General features: G+C 38.4%; 1 protein-coding gene across 2 annotated transcripts in view; it reads right to left on the reverse strand.

Moving 5' to 3' along the window:
* cfap74 (cilia and flagella associated protein 74) overlaps positions 1 to 20,359 on the reverse strand; it is a 43,722-nt gene that overhangs the window by 7,206 nt on the left and 16,157 nt on the right. For both annotated transcript variants that reach the window (XM_020612474.1, XM_020612473.1), the window contains exons 20-31: positions 18,312 to 18,434; positions 18,049 to 18,170; positions 13,064 to 13,192; positions 6,972 to 7,059; positions 4,603 to 4,776; positions 3,931 to 4,064; positions 3,460 to 3,736; positions 2,666 to 2,800; positions 2,276 to 2,451; positions 1,962 to 2,096; positions 1,063 to 1,172; positions 881 to 936 (exon numbers count right to left, since the gene is read on the reverse strand). In XM_020612474.1, the coding sequence (XP_020468130.1) occupies positions 881 to 936; positions 1,063 to 1,172; positions 1,962 to 2,096; positions 2,276 to 2,451; positions 2,666 to 2,800; positions 3,460 to 3,736; positions 3,931 to 4,064; positions 4,603 to 4,776; positions 6,972 to 7,059; positions 13,064 to 13,192; positions 18,049 to 18,170; positions 18,312 to 18,434 (1,659 nt within the window). The remainder of the gene's footprint in view (positions 1 to 880; positions 937 to 1,062; positions 1,173 to 1,961; positions 2,097 to 2,275; positions 2,452 to 2,665; positions 2,801 to 3,459; positions 3,737 to 3,930; positions 4,065 to 4,602; positions 4,777 to 6,971; positions 7,060 to 13,063; positions 13,193 to 18,048; positions 18,171 to 18,311; positions 18,435 to 20,359) is intronic.

Below are 20,359 nucleotides of genomic sequence, written 5' to 3' on the forward strand. Positions count from 1 at the left end.
ACCCCAAGGCCATCAGGGCAGCCCAGGTCTGCGATTTCTGTCTCCACCTCAATACAATTAAGGTGAACAGAATTTCATTTATGGTGCTCACATTAAAAAGATTTCATTTACAGTTCTCAAAAGCAAACTCTATCTCCAGTGAAGGTGTCCTTGTTATGCAGGTTAATCCACAGTACACACAGTGAGCAGTTTTCATTAGAAACACTTTCAACACAAATCCATATATCAACTGTTAACAGTGAGGCACCCCAGTGGCAAAGCACTAGCCATGAACTGCAATATCCCCAGTTAGATTCCAGCTGGAGCCTCGGCATGTAACTCCCCATTTCTCTCTCCTGTCATCTCTCTGTTGTTCACTCTCAAATAAATGAATACTTTTTATTGTTTAGGGTTGGAGGCAGAAAGCTTAGGGACTGAGGTCTCAAAACCAAATGCAAATAAACCCAAGTCTACCCGTGCTGGCAAATCCTTCTAGAGGTAGAGGTTTGTTTGTTATTTCAGCGAACCTACCCTATACACACTTATGTGACCTCGTACTATAGAAAATCTGACGAAAGCCAGTCTATGACATTTACATATTTGTACACAATTGTATTCATTATTCATTAATGCAGCTACTCAAAGTCAGGAAAGTGAAGTGAACCTGCTGGCCAAAATACGTCTTTCTAATAACTGCATTTTAAGTAATAAACTATAGATGTGCATTTTATCCATTTTTCATAAAGCACGTTTGATGTCTTGAGTGTATTTTGAGATATATATAGTATACAGCAGTACACAGATAGCATTAAGTGGGATTTTATAACTGTAACTATATTTGCCTTTGGAGTTTAAAACATGACTCTTACTATAGTCCTATAGTTCTGACGAGAAAGGATACATCCAAAGAGTCCTTTGAAATGTTCTGAACTGTAAACCTTTTTATCACTTTCTTTCCTGACAACAGAAGACAAAATTAAAACACAATAAATAAATACCCAAAAAAGGAAAGATAGTAAGTGGAATGCACGCCTACAGTATGTGATGAATCACCAAGCCATATAAACATTCAACAGGACTTACCCACTGCCACTTGATGGAAATCTATGATATTGTGGCCACTGTTGGATATTATCACTAGAGGGGGCTGTATAGCAGGACACTGCAGCTTCAAATAGAGAGTATTGAAGGGACTGTAGAGATGTTGGACAAAACAAGTATGAAAGGAGAAATCTGGGTAATAGATTAAACATACTTTTCACTTAAGTACTCAGGACAAAAAACGAGAAGTCAAAAAACAGTAGTTTTTATAAATATTGATATGGACAACAGCTTTTGGTTACTTTATACCAATCAAAATTAGTCAAAACCTTTTAAGGACATACTTTGGTGAGCTTTCAGTTCATACATAACAGGCAAGACAACACACAACCCAAGATACCAATTAAACAAAAACTGACATACAAATACACAAGATTCATGAAAACCAGTAGCTAATTACATTAGCTTAACACAGACTGAAAACAGGGGGGGACATCCAGCCCGGCTCTATCTAAAGGTAACGAAAACCTCTCACTAGTACCACTGATGCTCACTAATTAACACAATATGTTTTGTTGTTTATATAAAAAAAAACTGAGTGGAAAGATGACATGTTTTATAGGGGGGTTATGTTCCAGACTCCTTCTTGGTCAAGTACAACACCTTCCCTGGGGTACTACATTATTTAGTCTGGCAAAGGAGGTTATGGTTTAAGATCAGATACAGTAGATCTGGCTCACAGCTGGCTTCAGCATTTAGGACTACAAAATCTGTAAATTGTAACAAGACCACAAATTGTGACAGTTATATGAAAACATTACAAAGTACCTTAGGTATTCTGTAATAGGCTCAGTGAAGTTTAAAAACACAACATGCCACAAATCTGACATGACAGGGTCTACAGTGTGTTCAGACCGGTATAGAAGCTGACTCACTGTTACCTCCATGTGGGCTGAGCTTGTTTGTCTTCCTCTGGAGGGTCTCCGTCTGATATAAAGCAGGGAATGGTGTACTCACTATAGCGCTGTGTGAAGGAATACAGCAGAGAGGCCCTGGCCTCCTCATACAGCTCTGACCTTGAAGGAAAACGGTCCACATTTAAATCTATCAACAAACTTTACTTGCACTTAGCACAATGAAACCCTTTCCATTTCATTGCAGTTGGATTTCAGACTTCTGTCCATGTTCAGCAAACTGGTCTATATTTTCAAAAGTAATTTGTGATACAAAGAAAGGAAGAAAAACAAACTCCTACCCAGGCTGTATGTCAGCAGGATTTGGTGGTTCAGTTGGTTTATCTGTCTTTGGCTCGTCTGACCTCTTGCTGTTCTTTGGATTCGCAGACGCCTTCTTTGCATTCGCAGACGCCTTCTTTGCATTCGCAGACACCTTCTTTGCTTTACTGTTCCCCACTGGGCTGTCTTTTTCAGCCTTACAACAAACACAGACATGAACATGATTGATGGATTTACATTAAGGTAAAACAAATGCAGGGGTTACATTTGTAGAAATACCAGTATTGTTATAAAAATTAAAAAAAATCTAAGCTGCTGGAGCTGTTTTCACATTGAATTCCCTAGTGGCAGCACAGACTGACCCTCACACCAGCAAGACGTGACTGGAGTAGGAGGGTGTGCAGTTGTACCTGCTGTTCAGCATGTCTATTCCGTTCCAACTCCTCCTCAAAGAGCAACCTGGCTCGGTGGAGGAGACGCAGTGCTTCTTCTTTGATCTCCTGCTCCAACAATCTGGGTCTGAACATGACTTGAACCAGACATCTCTAGGCCAGAGGAAAGATTGAAATGTATCAGGAATTAATCATATAAAACCCCTTCCCTGGATACACCAGTGGCAGTGAATAATGTTTGTGATACTGTTCAAATTTTCACAGAACTTTAGAATGGCATTCACATCGTAGTACTCTTTCACCCTGGTGATGTTTCATTTAAACCTCTAGTGTATTTCAGAATAAAGGTCTAAATTAGTTGTGGCCATTCTCCCGTTCTGAGCTTTCTCTAGCATGGACAAATTCAACTGGACTGAGGAGGATAATCCCTCTGTTATCTCAACTGCAGACTGGATTTCTCCCAGTGGGCCTCTGTTATTCATTTGGAAAAAATTAATACAGTGGATTAATTTTTCTCTGTGTGAGCATGTGAATTTGTGGGAAAGTGTTCTCTTGCCAGTGATCACAATCCACAGTAACAGATGTTCACAACACTTGGAAATGAAGGTGCACCAAGTGAATACAAAATTCAAATTAAGACTATTGCTTGAATTATGTTCTGTACTCATTGATACTGAAGCACAGAAAGAGCAAAATAAGGAACCCTTGTTCATTCACTTTCATCAGGTGTCCAGTAGAGTGCATTGTTGTACTATAATGTAAAGTGTCAATTGAGTGTCATCAGTGAAAACGTAGGAAGTGTTCTACTCTACCTCTCCAGGAAAGAGGCGTCCTGTGCACGGAGTGATGCTGATGTTTGAATCCCCTGGTGAGTTAAAGCAGAACAGCCTTGGTGATATAGGAGTCGTGGCATCCTTGACCACTGGAGTGACTGGTTGTTTGGACTGGTTGCAGTCGGTGTGATTGTTGATCAGGTACAGTATAGCGGTGGAGTGATCACCCACTGCTGTGGCCCCAAACTGGACCAGAGAATGGGAGAGCTCCAGTGGAGGGTGGACACCCACTGCTCGGCAAGACAGCAGAAAATCTCTGATGGCAAAAGAAAAGAAATCACAGAGTTATGATTTAACACATATGGGATGTGAGCAAATAAACTCAATCATAGCCATCAATTTAGACACAACAGTGATCAAGAAAATTCCATCATTAAAGTCAATGTCCTATAAGACAACAAATTTATATATGGCAATTAATTTACACACAGTTAAGGATTATAAATTAACCTGTTCATTCCAGACTTGCATCTGAGCTGAAAATTGTACTCTTTGGCTTTGTTGGCACTGAATATCAGGTCAATCTCCAAGCTCTCATGTGGGAGCAGTGTACCAAAGCCATCATTAGGCTGGACCTCAATAAACTGTAGTGTAAGAGACAACACAATACAAATTGTTTAATTACCAAATAAAAATTATAACCCTAAAGATTTTTATGAATTCAAACTCCAATTTTGATACTATTTACTGTTTCCACAAAAAACACTCAATGCATTTACATTAAGCAATTATCTCTCGATGTAGTTACATATGTTTATCAGTAGTGGCAGGGTCCACCATTCCTCTACTGAATTCAGACTGCCTACTTAAAAGTGAATTTCACAGAAAAACAATGCAGGCATGTAACTCTGTCATTTTATCTCAATAATAACTGCCTCGCTGTTTATTTTTGATTTTGTTTACAATGTAGCAAAGCTGTTTTAATGCATATCTCAACCTTCTCAGTGATATGAGCCTCCTACAAACCTGACATCATCTACACAGTGATCAAAATGTTGTTTTTAGTCAATTATTTCCACTTGTATCTGGATCCATGTAACATAGTAGCATTTAACCAATGATAAGGTATTCATACTAATGCAAACCACAATCAGAAAAAAGTTCTTGCCCCTCATACAGCACCTCTGGAATGCTCAAAAAGCCAAAGTCCTGAGGCAGTAGCGACAGGTTGGTAAGGCACACGGTGCTCTTGACTGACTGGTAAATAGAACAGTAGCCAAAATCCACCTCGGTCTGGTCAAACTGCAGTTCTGAGGAGGTCACAACCGCATGTACTGTGAAATGGAGAGGCTGCACCTGAACACACAAACATAGAGCATCTCTAAAAACCTTTGGCCAGTATTCTTTGTGTGCAATGTTTCATCAACACCAATGAGGAAATACCAGTTTATTCTTTTTTATCACATTTAATCTAGATTCTCTTTATTTTAGTCTGCCATCATAAGAATGCTACTGTGTCTATAGAAAATCAGGATGGCTTGATTTATAGTGCAAAATGGTCCCAGTGGATGGTCTGAAAACTGTTCTGCACTGGTATCACTACATCTTAATTAGACATTTCCGGACTCACAATGAAGAAAAAAACACTGAGGAGAATAAAGACTGCAGTGACATGATCATATAACCAGTATTGACTGATGTTTCTGTCATTAAAATATGCCTGTGATTTTACAAATATGAATATATGCACTTGAAGCATTTACCAAATCAAATTCATATTTAAGCCTAGTCCGCTTTAGTTTTCTGTGCATGACTACTGGGCCTCTTTGAATCATGTGTGTGTGTGCATTCCAAAACAGAGTGCAGCCTCAAAGTCAGTTTTAGAAATTGAAATTGCAACAAATTAACTGTTTATAAATCTTATCCCCTTTCCTTCTTTGAATTATTATGGTTAAGCTTGTGCTAATCATGCTGAAAGGATAAGGCTGATGTTAGGTTATATTTTTTATTGTCAACAAATCTATGAAAGACCAAAACCAACAATGTATTAGTATATCTTTCTACATATATTTATGTCACAAATATACTGTCATTATAACAACAGCATTTATACAATTTGGCGCTGCAGTTTTTAGCAAAAACTTCTCCAATACTACATTTGCTGGGGACTATTTTAAGCAGTGGATTAATACATATTTTATGCTCTAGTGAATATTTCAAGCTCTAGGATGGTTTGTATGGGATAACAAAACCTGGTGCATGTGTTGGTAATGTAAGAACACCACCCAGTGCACCAGTGTGGTTCACTGATGTATATTTAATAGTTTTTGAACAATAATTGAGCTCAATGGCACCGTAAAAGAAGCTCTTTTCATTGGGCTTGTTGACAATAAAAAAATAGAACTACCATCCTTATCCTTTGACACACAGATTCTCGATGAGAAAGGAATGCATTTCATTTTCTCAACATGACAGCCTCTTGAATTACGTCAGTGCTCAGCAGATGACCTTGTTTACTGGTCTCTGCACCATTGCTTTCCTGGCTGCTGTTTGTGTGTGTGTGCATGGTTTAATGCCAGGAGCTCAGGGACTGGGGCTGGGGGCAACAGCTTTGGTGCTCCACAGGAGCATCCTGGCCCAGTCTTTGGCTTCTTGTCACAGCTCTGCCCCCCCCCATAATCCTCTGCTCTCCACATACTAGAAGAGACAGGGAATAGGGGCTTAATGGTGAGAGAGAGGAAGGTGGCAATCTGGCAAGAAGACAGACCAAATTTAGATTTTTTTTGAGAAAAAGGACTGGCATCAGTGCAACACGAATGTTTAAGCAGCTGCTCTATGTTTTTTAATAAAGGCTGCTGATGACATGTTGAAGGAATTCAGTTTCTGTAAGCACATTATTTAGTCCACTTTAAGTACATCTAAATTTATTGTTTTTATATTTCAAAATACAACCTGGACCTTGAGGATATTTGGATTTGTACATTTTGAGAGGAATGGCAGTGAAGTGCAAATGCTAGAGTGCCCAGATGAATGTTTGCTGCACTGTACACAACAAGCCAAGAGAACTTGTTTTATCCATCAGTTTGGCATGGCAGATTGCTGTAGCTACAGTTGTTATGGAAAAACAGCCAGAGGGAATCAAAGATCATGATCTAGTGAAGTAAGAAAAGCAAAACCCCATGTAGGAGGGCGCACAATTTAATCAAATAACTGAACCAACAGAACAAAATGAATGTACGTTAAAACATGACACACACAGTAAATTCCTGTTTACCTATTTTGAGCTTCTGGGGACATTTTCATTGAAAAAATGTGTAATAACCCTTATGCCTAAATTATTAGTGCCCATGGAGTAACTGGGCCTTGGGGGTAAGAGATAATTTTAGTTTGTTACTAGCAAAATAGGTTACAACCTTCAGTGGCTCTGCTTCTGTTAGGCACAAATAGGACACATGACCTGTGCTGCAGGGTAACAGCACTGTGTTCAGGATTACGGGGGAGGTTTACTGTATAACTGACTGTATGTATGCAGTGTAAAATACGATACATACCTGGCCTGCTACCTGCGCTGTCACTGGAACCTCCAGGACACTTGTGTCACTGTCAAAAAACCTCTTGGCATCTTTGGATAAGGAGCGCCTATAAGAGGGGTACAGCATGGGAGACGGCACTATCATGCAAAGTGGCACTTTCTCATTAAAAGGCTTTATGTTTACATCATGAAGAGTGGAGCAAAAACATAACTGCAACAGTGATTTTAAAGGTGGCTATTTGTATTTTTGATTTTTTTTTAGTTCATCACATACTAACAGTAAAAATCCATGAGCCACGGTCAGGTTTGTCAAAGAATGATAAAGAATCAGACCCTGAAGACCCATTACTTTACGTTAACCCATAACTGCAGGATCGGCTCACCAGGGAAAGCAGGAGGGAGATGTAGAGTGCGCCTCCACACTACTGTAGGTTGTAACCATGGTGATGAGAGACGTAAGTATGATTCAAAGAGGACCAGTAGTCATGCACAGGCTTATGTAAAACTCCAGTCCCTCAATATCCTCCAGTGTCAAGAGCTACTCTCTTGTTAATACATACACACTATATATAATTGCTGTATGTATAGTTCATTATCATGTAAACTGTGACTAATTGCAGTGGCTCCCAGTATGTCTCTTCTTCTCCAAACATCCTTCTCTCTCTGCTGTTCCTTTCTTCCTCTGTTCCTCCTCTATCAGCTGTCTTCTCTGTCTTTTCCTCTTTATGCTCTTAAAACTGGTTGAAGGCTTGAGAGCTAATGCTGTAAATGTCAGTGATTTTAAGGCTCTTCAGATGTCACTATTTTTTCAAAGCACTATAACCAAGCCTCGCCTTCAGCAAATCTGTCAGCTTTGGGGTCAAGGACAGGTTTGTGTTTCATATTTCCCAGGCCACATTGCTGGATGCAAATACTGTAAACATGCCGTTCTACTACAGCATTCTCAGTGACTCAAAACCTGATAGATCACTTCCTCAAAATAAAATTACATCTCTGCATTAATGAAGAGGAGTAAAAACATTCCCTCCATAACTCGGCCAGTGAGCACAGAGGGTGTATTTAAGGAAGCGCTCTTATTCTGCCTGCTAATAGAATTACTGCTGGATCTTCACTCTTGAATTAGCTTGGCAGGGCAGAGTGGAAAAGCCTGGTGGGACATCGCCAGGCCCATATGCTCAAGAGAATTTAGTGGATGGATGGGGTTTCAGATTTGTCATTGTCCTGCACAGCTTTAGTTGTGTGCTTTTCTTCTCTGTAGCCAGATTATCCACAATCTTGTCCAAAAGTAACTTCCTCTACAGTCTTTAATGACACAATAGCTCTAACTTTGTAGTAGTGCCTATCTGTAAAAGGATTTTACCAGGAACTACTGAAAGATTTGGGCAGACTGACTTGACTCGATATGTCTATCCTTTAAAACCTGGAAAGTAAAAAAGTGATAATGATGAGAAGCACCTAATCCATGACAGTGAGTCTCCAAAAACTCACACAACATATTAATCATGAAACTTCAAGAACTTATGATGGGGTAAGAGACTTAGGGATGGAAATAGATGGGTATAAAATGTAGTACATGGCCAAAAAACATCTTCAAAAACATGTTAATCAAACAGGACATCTTGTTTGAGGGGCAATTCATTGCATCATCAAAGCGTCTGAGCCTGGTGTGAGCAGTGAACCAGCAGTGACAGTGCTGGTAGAGCTGTTTGGTGTAATCTGTACTAAATCATACTTGTAATCTCCCTTTTATCAGCCTGAACTGCTGGGTTGGGACATATTGCCTCACGCTTCAGAGATTATACCTAAAAGCTCACATTCAAGTAACCCTAGTCTCATGCTTTTAACATCACAGGTTTACACAGCACAAATAAGGAAACAAATATCCCTCCAGCCATTTCAAAATGTGTTAATTGAAATTCTCTACATACAGGATGTTTTATTTAAGCTATACTATTTACTGAAAACTATAATACATCTTTCTCATAATAGCATAAGTGAGTATGAAAACTATAATACATCTTTCTCATAATGGCATAAGTGAGTATGGCTATGTAACATAGCTCACATGCTAATTTCTAAATCTTACAAGACATAAATGTGGATATTTTTTAACATTTCTGATTTCTTTATCAATTTAAATAGGTTTGATTTGATGGCTGCATCCCCTGGTTTGGAGAAACTACTGACCAATCAGAGCTTTGTAGGTGGGATTAAGAAGCGGGACATCATCTTTCTACATAACTAGCTGACTACATTTATGAATAAAGTGACAGGAAAACAGCCATAGAAATGATGGCATGTATGGATAAGATGGACAGAACTGTGTGGGTTGTTGTGAGATGACTTACAAAAATAACAACTCTTGAGTTGACGTATGTCTTCGACTATTATGAGGACAGTTAACCATTTTGAGCATCCACCACAAAGTCTGTATTGACTGAAAATAATAAAAGAAAATAAGAAAATATTTTCCTCTTCCAAACAAAATTGGCTAACATGAACACTATCAGGCACTTCAGCTAAATGCCCATTGCAGTGTAACTGAGCAGCATTTCTGTTAGCTAGAGCAGGGTTTATGTAGTATAAGGGACAATGCTGTGGATATGTGAGGGAAAAGTGTGGGCTTGATGGTGACAAATAAAAGTGGAGGAAGACAGGCAGAGAGGGATGAAGCAAAGCATGTGGGCAGGTTCAGCACAATCCTCCAGAGCAGGAAACAAGAATGTGCTCACTCTCTCCCAAGAGGGAAGGCAAGAAGAAAACACCTGTGTAAAGAATAAAGCTATGAGTCATTAGAAGCCTGATATAACAGTGTATGAGTGTATGTGTGTGGATAAGACAGTGAGTGAAAGCAGTGCTGCTAATGAGGGTTTGGAAATCCAATCATAGCCTCTGACTAGGAAGACATGGCAGTGTCATTTTAAATGGCACACCGCTGCTGCATAAAACAAAGGCAAACCTACCAAAAAACCTACAGAGTGGAAGGTGAGATCCAACCATGACAGATATGACATATACAGGAACACAGCTTGCTGACATGCTGGAAACATTTATTTTTCATCACCTGGTATGATTTGTGTGAATTTTCGGTGCAGGTGGAGGGAACTCTTTAGGGCCTCGAGGCATCTTAGCTTTGACAGTCAGTTCTGTCCCAGTTTGTGCTGCTAAGTATTATCATTACAATGAGAGCAAAGCATTCATTTTCCTGAAAGATAACCCTCAGGTTTTTCAGGGATACTTAGATAATTAGAGACTTATCGTTTAGTAAAACAGATGTTTGACTCTGTGACTTGAGCAAAATGATAATATATGAGAGGCACAGTATGGGAACATGTTACAGCTCTAAATAGAAGTCACGGGGCAAGAAAGTTGTAGAATTAGTAATAAATAAGAGAGACACTTACTGAACCATGAAATGCAGCACTCTTCAAGCACATACAATACATAAAAATGTGCCAGTGAGGCATTTAAAAAAAATAAAGCAGGAAGGATTAAGTTTCATAAAAAAGGATTTTCAGGAGATTGAAAGGTATCAGTTTATTATGAGGGTTTTCAGGTTCTTCCCCCAAGACTGTGACTCAGTATTGTTGTTGGCAAGTAACCAAATATTCTTATTATAATACTGTTGCATTAAGTATATCTGATAAACTATGGATACAGCTAGTACTTCACTGTGAACAGGGTTAAAGAAAAGTGTTAATGTTGACAATTTGTAAATTAGGGCTCTTAAGATGGCATTTAAAGTTGCTTGCATATTCCTCTCATATTGATTTGAAATCATATGCCTTTGGCCAAGCCAGAAAATGTCTATAGAAATGTACTGCCAGAAAAATGGTGGCAAGCATGCATGAGATTATCACAACTGTGCAGGTTGTACTTTCTTACAGATATAACTGATAACAAAAATACATTCTTAGGTTGGTATATTTCTTCAGGTGTCACAAGTATAGGTAACTGCATCTAGCAACTGCTAACACATACGTCACACGCTACAGTACTAACTGTTTAGGGCAAAAAAAAAAAAAAAGATCACTCCCAAACAAAAACAGTCTAATTAAATGAAATTGAATGGCAACTCAGTTAATCAGTTTACTGTCAGACATACTTAGTGGTGTTCCTCTGTCTTATACCTCAGCTATTAACTTGGTGAGTTCAAAGTTGCTGTAAAACAATCAATAGAACCGATGCCCAAACCTACACAGTAAGATCAGTTGCTATAAACTGAACAACAGTGTTGTCAGTGAGAGCACAGAAAACTGATTCTGGTGTCTAAGGTTATGTAAGCAGAATCAGGGCCAGCATACAGTATATATGCAGTGGCGGATGGTAGATGTACAGAGGGATGAGAGGACTTTTGAGAATAACACAGAGAGGCAAAATAGATGTAGTTAGATGGAAATTGAAGGAGCAGAGAGAAGTATCATTAAGCACAGAGGTGAGAGGCCAAGAAAAAGACTTGTATGTGTGAAAGAGTGGGAGAAGACAGCACAGAAGTGGAAGAGAGAGACAGAGAGAAGAAGTGTGATACAGAAGGAGTAAAGAGGGGGTGGTAGCTGTAACTGTGTTAGTGAATGCTGCACCATCTCAGCAGCAGCACAAGTAAGGCTATAGAACCCGATCACTAAGATAGATTACTGACATTTTGCCACTTTCCCCTCCTGCACCACTGCTGGATGCTGACCATTACATTTCCCTAACTTTTGTCATGTATGGAAAAAATGACCTTCTTGTTATTTATTTATTTATTTCATCAATATTCTCTCAGCTATCAATACACAAAACTGCTGAACTGTAAATAGAAAATGGAGGGTGGACCGAAGAATACTTGCACCCACGCTGAAGTTTTACATACTGCATGCCTCTCATATTTGCCCTGGGGGTCCCCTATCCACTCTCCTGGCATTCAAACAGCAGTTCAATTCCCGACTCTCCATCTAAATATAGAGGCTGTATTATTGTAGAAAATACTACCATTCCTTCAAAGTCATTAGAAATCATTATCAGAAGCACCCTCTATCTATTTATTTATTTGTCTTCCAAATGCTAAACCTCTCCTATCTGACTTCTTTATAGTGACGCTGCTACATCAGGATCTCAGCATTGGACTAGTTACATCAATTAGTAACTAGTTGAATATCAAATCTAAAATCAAATCAGAATTTTTTTTTATTGCACTTTAAACCATCTTGTTGATCAAAGTACTTTACACAAATAAAATAAAGGAAACAGAGGTAAAACATTTAAAATTGGAAGAAAATAACAAATAGAAAGAAATAAAAGCCAAGATTAATAAAAGTATCAAATTCAATTAGTTGTCCAAAGCCCTAGAAAATGAGAAAGTCTTAAACATAGCCAGGCCTGTAACAGATCTAACATTAGGAGGAAGGTTATTCCACAGTTTAGGAACCACCACGGCAAAGGCACAATCAGCCCAGTGTTTATGGCGAGACCTTGGTACCTCTAGTAAATACATATTTGATGATCTGAGAGATCTAGCAGGTGTGTGCCATCGTATGAGATCACCGAAGTATGGAGGTGCCAGGTCATTTAAAGCCTTGAAAACAGAAATCAGCTACGTGAACTCGATTTGAAAGCGAACTGGAAGCCAGTGAAGAGAAGCCAGTATAGTGGTTATATGCTCATATTTATGCAAGCTTGTCAATAGGCCATCTGAAGATGTGAAAGAAGCAACTGACTCACTCCAGAATACAACGAATTACAGTAGTCAAGCCTAGAACTGACAAAAATGCGTACTGCAATGCCAAAGTCGTTAAAAGAAAGAAAATACTTCATTTTACTCAGTAATCACAATTGAAAAAAATTTCACAACCGAGTTAATCTGTTTAACAAAAAAACTATAAAAAAAAAACCAGATTTTCTGATGTGTGTTTTGTATCTTTTTTTCAGCTTTTGTTCATGACACTGGCTAAAAGAACATAGGATGGGAAATCACAAAACTGCAAGCCTGGCTCAAAACATACAAGTCTCCTTTGGACAGAAACACTTTCATAGGATGCTGATAGAATCTTAATAAGCTTACGGTCTAAAATAAGATTATGAACACTCCAATGATTCCATTATCATTGCATCCTCTGTGTGTCCTTTCCTTACCTTGGTAGGAACCTGAGTTGGGCGTTAAAGCTTGACTGAGCCTGTATGAAGCCAGTCTTTGGTAGAATCTCCATGTGCTTCCTCATTTCCGGGCACAACTGAAAGGTCAGCCTCAAGGCTGTGCTGGCTCTGTCATGCAAGAGATATGGTTTAATTCACATAGTGCTAATGTACCGAATGCATTAATCTAAGACAGGGGGTAACATTTATAAATGATATAGTCCTACAATATCTGTAAATTGAAACTACAGCAGAATTAAGGTTATAAAAAGCTAACAATTACAGTATGGTAAATATTTAACATATTGCTTATTTAACACTTATGGACAAGGAGACAAACTCCTGCGCTGCTTGCACATGCACTACTCTGACCTCCACAGACTTATTTTCACCTCTCTATGAAAAGAACACCTGTATTCTTTCACTACATTGATGTCTGATGTAAATCACATGTTACAGTACCAGATACTGAGTTGGACTCTTTGTAGCAGGTGTACTGTATAATGTGTTATCTGCAAGGCTACGTTTATGACCTTCAAAACAACTAGAATACATTATACTGTATCATATGTATGGCTACTGATGCTGACACTTAAAGGATGAGCAACAACAAAAATATATATTTCAGATACTTTTCCCAATGGACATCACAGTGCAAACCTTTTATCCCTTGAGGCCTGAGAATGGACATAAAAAGACATATTTGAGTGACATCTACAGAAATGACTTTGTATGGAGTGATTCACCCCAAGTCCAGAATGTTTATGTCACCCATTTTCCAGATGGTTATGCCTGTGGCTACAAGCCTCAGTTATAGCTGAGGCTTGTGATATTAATGGCTCTTCATTTTGGGAATTCTCCAACACATCGAACTACAGCCCACACTTACACACCTTCATAAAATGATGACTGTACAAACAGTCAAAAAAAAAACCCTCTCTATTTGCTAGAGGTGATATCCGGATACAGTGATAACATTTTGTTATGACTGTTTTCTTCCTCAAAGGTACAAAGGTAAGTGATGAGTGAGCTGTAGCCAAACAGACTGAGATTTGATTCTGTTCTTAAATGAAATGACCCACTTTGAACAGTGAGGTCAAGCAGATGGTTGTTTCCCTGAGGCAAGGACTCTCAGGGACACTTGGGAGGTATATTGGGGCACCTTATTTACTCTGGCCAAATGATGGCCTTCAAATCACTCTTGAAGGAATCTTCATAGATACATAGTCATTTAGGGCAATTACAGATTTCAATTAAGTGGGGAATTTAGCTGATCCTTTTCTTTTTTTTTTTTTTTACTAGCTGTCTGTGACCAGTTTATTTCTTAGGCTATGCTTAATGGTTTACATATGAGTTTACAGGCATTCACATAATTTGCTTCTTGAGGCAAAAAACATTGTGATGCTGAGTATGTAACATTCATATCAGAATAACAATTTTGTTTCATTTGACTGTAAAATTATGTTTTAAAACAAATGCTGTTAATTCAGGGCAACGATTTCTTAAAGTTTTTAGTGAGATTCTAAAATTGATCCCTAAGATTTATATGCTTATATGTTGTCTTTCTGAACTGACATTATTGCATTTATGACACTATAGAGCAACATTACATGATATGGACACCTAAAGTCTTCATACTTTTGGTCTGGGGGTGTTTTTTTATTGTTTGGGCTAGGTCCTTGGTTACACTTCAAGAAAATACTGTACACAACAATAAAAAAAATGTAGGTCCCTCTCCTGACTCAACATGACTGTGCCTTCATGCACAAAGCAAAGTCCACAGAGAAAGAGTTTTTCCATTTGGAGTGCAGGGACTGTCCTAGAGGAATGACAAAATTCAACAAAACTCAGTCATTTCAGCAAGTCGCTCAAAATGACATGTTAACATACATGAGACAAAGCGAGGTGACGTTTTTATACCGCAACAAAGCTGAACAGAGCATCTCTGATAATGAGATATGATGATTATGGTTTAGTGAAAACTATGTCAGGCCATGTTGCAGAAAGGTTACACAAGAAATTACTCATATAACTGACTGTTTGGCTTCTGAATGCCCATGGCTACAGCAGTGCCACTGCCCTTTCTTGATAGGACCAGGTGGCTGTACATGTACTCCAAAGCCTCATGGGATACCAAGCCTTCACAGCAAGGGATTAGGCAACCATCCCCATAACACAGCACAGTACTTATATTGATGTTATACTACATAATATATTTCATAATAACCACCTGCAATAACAGCTTTTTCTTCTTATCGCCTGTGTTTCTATTCCTCAGGAAATCAACACAAGACACAGGTTGAACTAAAACAAGGTACAGCGGGCATATTAGACATGCAGTTAATAAAGAAAGTGATGACAGAAGGCTTTGTGAAGCTGGTTGTTTATGTTTTTGTGGCTTAAGTTTGGACAGGAATACTCAGCTCCCCAGCAGGTGCCAGTGGAGGAGGTATTAAAAGTCCAGGCTGAGTGTTTGAAATAAAAACAAAACATTCCCGAAAAGGAAAAACTGCCAACTGTGCTCAGAATATTCCAAACATTGGCTAATAAACAAAAGTCAAACACTGCACTTAAAAACCTCTTAAAATTTCTTTCAATTAGTAGGAGCGATATTTAAATCACTGGCTCACAGTCAACAGAGCCATATTCAGTGATGCCTTGCTCTGTTCTCTTACAAATCTGTCACAATCTAGGGAAAACTTGCAGCAAACATTTTTTTTTACTTTAAAAGCTGCTGTTCACACTGATGCTGTCATGTTGTCACATGTACGGGTGTTCCAGCGTGCCAGATGGCAGTTGTCAGAAATCCCTCACCCCCACACATTCACGCTCTCTCCCCCACATGATGTGACACAATGACAGGTGGTGGACCACATGTCTGTAAATGTTACTGTCCCAGGTGTATTCTTGACCTGCAGTGTGCATCATAATGTATCACACCCATAATCAAAAACGATTTACTTTTGTTTTATGTTGCTGTATAGACCGAAATTTATCAGCTACATCTCTATTTTATTATGTCCACACATTTGTTGAATACTTCAATACGCCACTTAGTTCTAAGTGTAGTTATGTAAAGAGTCTGGGCTGGCTGAAAACTACCGTAAGTTGGCCTCGCCAGTCATAAGGGATTTCCATGAGCCGTTTTTCTGTGAAAATGCCTGCGTGGCAGAGAGAGAGTTTATGAGGGAGTCTTAAGATTGCATTCAGCAGATGAGCCAGCATGCTTCATCAGCAGTCCATGCCACTTTCCAGACTCTGTTCCAAGAATATTTCCAAGCATGACAACAAATAAAAGTGGAAATACACCATTAATTTCTGCAGTGATCTAGTTAGGTTGAGGCTATTATACAGTCTTTGTCATTTATGAGTTTTTAACAGTGTAATCATTTCAGGTATTTTTTGATTCAACTCCTTTTTTGATCAGATGTTACAGCCTGTGTATAAAGATGTTTCATAGTGTGAGTTAAATGTGAAATGAAGGTCTATGATCAAAACACTATTTTGTCAATAAACTGGGTGTTCCCTCCCTTCTTTTGTATGACTTCAGTCTCGTCTGCACCTGTCTATCAGATGTGCTTCAGACAATAGTACAATAACTACAGTAAACACTCCCACTCTCTTACTACCTTTGGTCTCCTACTGTTGGGTAAAATTATTAACAAAGTCATACTTTAAGGTTGATTCTAACATTTGAGGAATTAAGAACTTAATTAGTAGAAGATTAACATTATGCTTGTTGATTAGTCAACCTGTGTGTTTACTTTGTTTGCGTATGATAATTCTATCATAGTTAAGATTTAATTTATAGCATACATAAGTTTACCTACTTTAATCTTACAGTTATGTTTATGTAGTTACATGTCACCTTATGTGTTCACTGAATCACTGGTCAGTATTTACTGTGTCAGTCAACTGGAGCACTGTTTAACATCAAGGGGGGACTGGTTCACTAAAACACTGAATTTCATTAGGTTTACAGCTTTGACAAGGAGGGTCCACAGATACTTTATTATCACCTCTGGCTGAAGAGGCCAGGGAATTTGGGGTCACTGGGACACCAATGGTAATAGACAAGAGATTAGATCTAAAAGTCAGGAAGAGGAGACAACTTCAAAGGCAAGGCAATATACAGACACACACAGGCAAGACAGTTTAATTAGCCAAATGGAAAGCCATGTTTTATATAGTGTAGTTAGTTAGCTGGAAACAAAGAAAGAAGTGAGTGTAGGAATTTAGACAGAGTAGGATTTCCTCCATCTTTAGGAAGATGCCTTTCCCATTGAAGCAGAAAGGATGCAGGAGGAGGACGGATGGATAGATGGACCAATAGAACAGCACGAGAGGACTGGACCAGCCTACAACGGCACATTTGAAATTGTATAAAATCAACTGAATGGAGGACGACAGGGTTCCCTCTCATCCTGAAGACGAGTTGAACAGTTTTGCTGTTGAGGTCAGGGCTTCAGATAGAGATGGAACCCAGAGCTCTGTAAATTGCTTTATTCGATGGTCTGTTCAGTCATGATAATAAATGTTTGAAAGGTGATATTTGACTCCGATTATTCTTCATAAAAGAACACGCTGCACTACCTTGACAAAAACTATATAACTACTAACAAGGCAGACAGTTAGTTGTTCATTTTCTTGAGTTCTGCATCATAATTGACTTATTTATAATAATAAAAAGTTTACTTATTTTCATTTACAGTATAAGCATATTGTAGAAAATTCTTGTATTACCTCAACAACAAATAGCAGACATAAAAAGTAGTGCAGCACTTGACGTTTGTAGATAATGCTAATACAGACTTAAATCAATCACACAAACAGTGCATAGTACTGTAATGTGGATTCACTTCGAGCTCTCGTGTCCATCTCTGGGTTTGACAGTGATCTGTTCAAGCTGCATAAATACAAGGTCCCACAGTGCAGACAAATTGGAGCACTTCTGTATTAAGAATGCTTTTTGGTCAGGGACCCACCTGCTTTGGAAAACGACACTGTCTTGATAGACACAGTCAAACATGCAGATCTTCAAATCAATGCTGGGCTGAACGACCCATACAGGAGCACTGACTGCAACACCCCTCACATTGATGGGTATCTGTTTGAACCAAATTGTCTTTAGTCACAAATCATTTCCGGAAAGTAACACCGATTTGAATAAAACCATAAACATTTAAAACCATTACCCTGATCTTCTTTTCTACCTATGACACTGACAAGAGAAAAACATGTGTCTTACTGGTTTGCTGGATAAGTCAGAGAACTTGATGTGGAATTCCAGTTTGGCCTCTCCTGGAATGGTTGGAGTAAAAAGAACTTCTAGTTTGATGCTTTCAAAAGGTCCAATCTCCCCCTTTCTAACCTGAGGGAGGGCACATCACACAGGACAAGCAAACATTAGATATTTAACCTTTTTATCATATAGTTCAGTATCTCTAAAACAATCTCTATGCATGACAAAATACTTTATCTTTTAATTTCAACATGGAGCACTGCTAGATAGGGATACCAGCACTTTTCACCATGTCTCTATTTTGATGGTACACACAGGACACAGTTAAGCTGAACTGTTTTAATTTATGACACAAAACCATTTCTACCCATGTAGCGGAAGCAAAATTCACTCAGGTGTGCAACTTCAAATGGCGTGCAATCAAATAAACAGTGATAGGCAGTGCGGGTTGTCCGCACCACTACAAAGCACCAATGTGATGAAAGCAACAGTGGTGGAAGAAGTGCTTGGATTCCTTACCCAAAAGTAAAAGTAGCAATGCCATAGTTTAAAAATATTAGCATCAAATTATACTTAAAATACCACAAGTAAAAGTGCTCATTATACAGAAGGGTTCATTTAACTTTAATCTATATCATATTATAAGATTTTAATTGTTACATTACTGTGTTCATCACTTCAGTGTTACAACTGGTAAAGGTGGAGCTAATTTTAATTTGTATTTATGCTTAGAATTTGAAGTACTGCTGAGTAGCTTGTGAATTTTCCACTAGAGATCAATGAAGTTTTATGATTATACTGTATTTTTTATTAGTCTGATTCTGAAAAATAACTAAAGTTATCAAATAAATGTAGTGCAGTAAAAACTGCAATATTGCCTCTATAATGTAGTGAAGTCAAAGTACGAAGCAGCAAAAAAAGAAAATACTAAAGCAGAGATACTTCAAAATTGTCCTCAAGTACAGTATGTGAGTAAATGTACTTAGTTACTTTCTACTGCTGGAGAGGAATAATAAAAACAAAAGAGAGGAGGAAGCTATTCATGCAGAAGCCAACTCATTACTGTGGAACCATGACGGATGATGGATAATCCACCATTTAAGACACAAGGCTTCAACCATACAATGTTAAAGTATCAGTCAAAATGACAATGATCGAGCCAGGGGCACATGCAATATGCACTGCCATAACAAGCACAGAGGGAGAGGTGATTAACCCCCCATCAGAGAGACATAATGAACCCTGAACAACTCCAGAACCTCGCACAGGCCACAAGGCACGCATGATGTCAGTGCTAAAAAAACAGAGTCTTCTACAGACAGAGAAAACAGCCTGTCTCCTCACAGACAGAGCAGGTGTCTCTCTGCTAGTCCATTGACAAAGGTTAAAATTGCCTGAGCAAGATATCACAACAATAACCAAACAAAGAGATGTGTAATTTGGTATTCATAACCCTCTAAGGTAATTGGTACTTAAATGATTTTAGTGATGCCTGACATTTTATCTATAGCCATCATCAGTTCAGTTTTAGCTGACATTGTAGTTCATATCTTTTTTGGAAAGACTGAAAGTATACAGCCAAACTAGGAGTTCTATGAGGCTGTATTTAGGCACAGCAGAGCTTTAAGCTAAATGCTGAATTCAGCATGCTGATATGCTCACAACACAAATGCTAACATGCTGATGTTAAACAGGTACTGTGTAAGGTTTACCTTAGTTTAGCATGCTATTTTGTGTTAGATGGGAATCTCATTTGTTTTACAGGTATTTATAAACCAAAGTATTGGGCAATAATAAATAGTATTCATCCTCTGGGGAACACAAACATTCTTCTTGTCTCACAACACCAACTTTGCATTCTTAGGAAAACCACAACTAAATTTAATTATTTGATCCATGCTCCCAGGAAGGTGAACTTATGTCATTTAAACAACCCCATGGCCTATCTTGTACCATCCAAGTCAAAATATAAACTCCACAGAGCTCATTAAAATTAGATTAAGATAAAGCTACTAGTATGACTATTGCTAGTAATAAAAACAGTCTAACACATT

Source organism: Monopterus albus, unplaced genomic scaffold (assembly GCF_001952655.1).
Source record: "Monopterus albus unplaced genomic scaffold, M_albus_1.0 scaffold126.1, whole genome shotgun sequence".
Classification (NCBI taxonomy): Eukaryota; Metazoa; Chordata; class Actinopteri; order Synbranchiformes; family Synbranchidae; genus Monopterus; species Monopterus albus.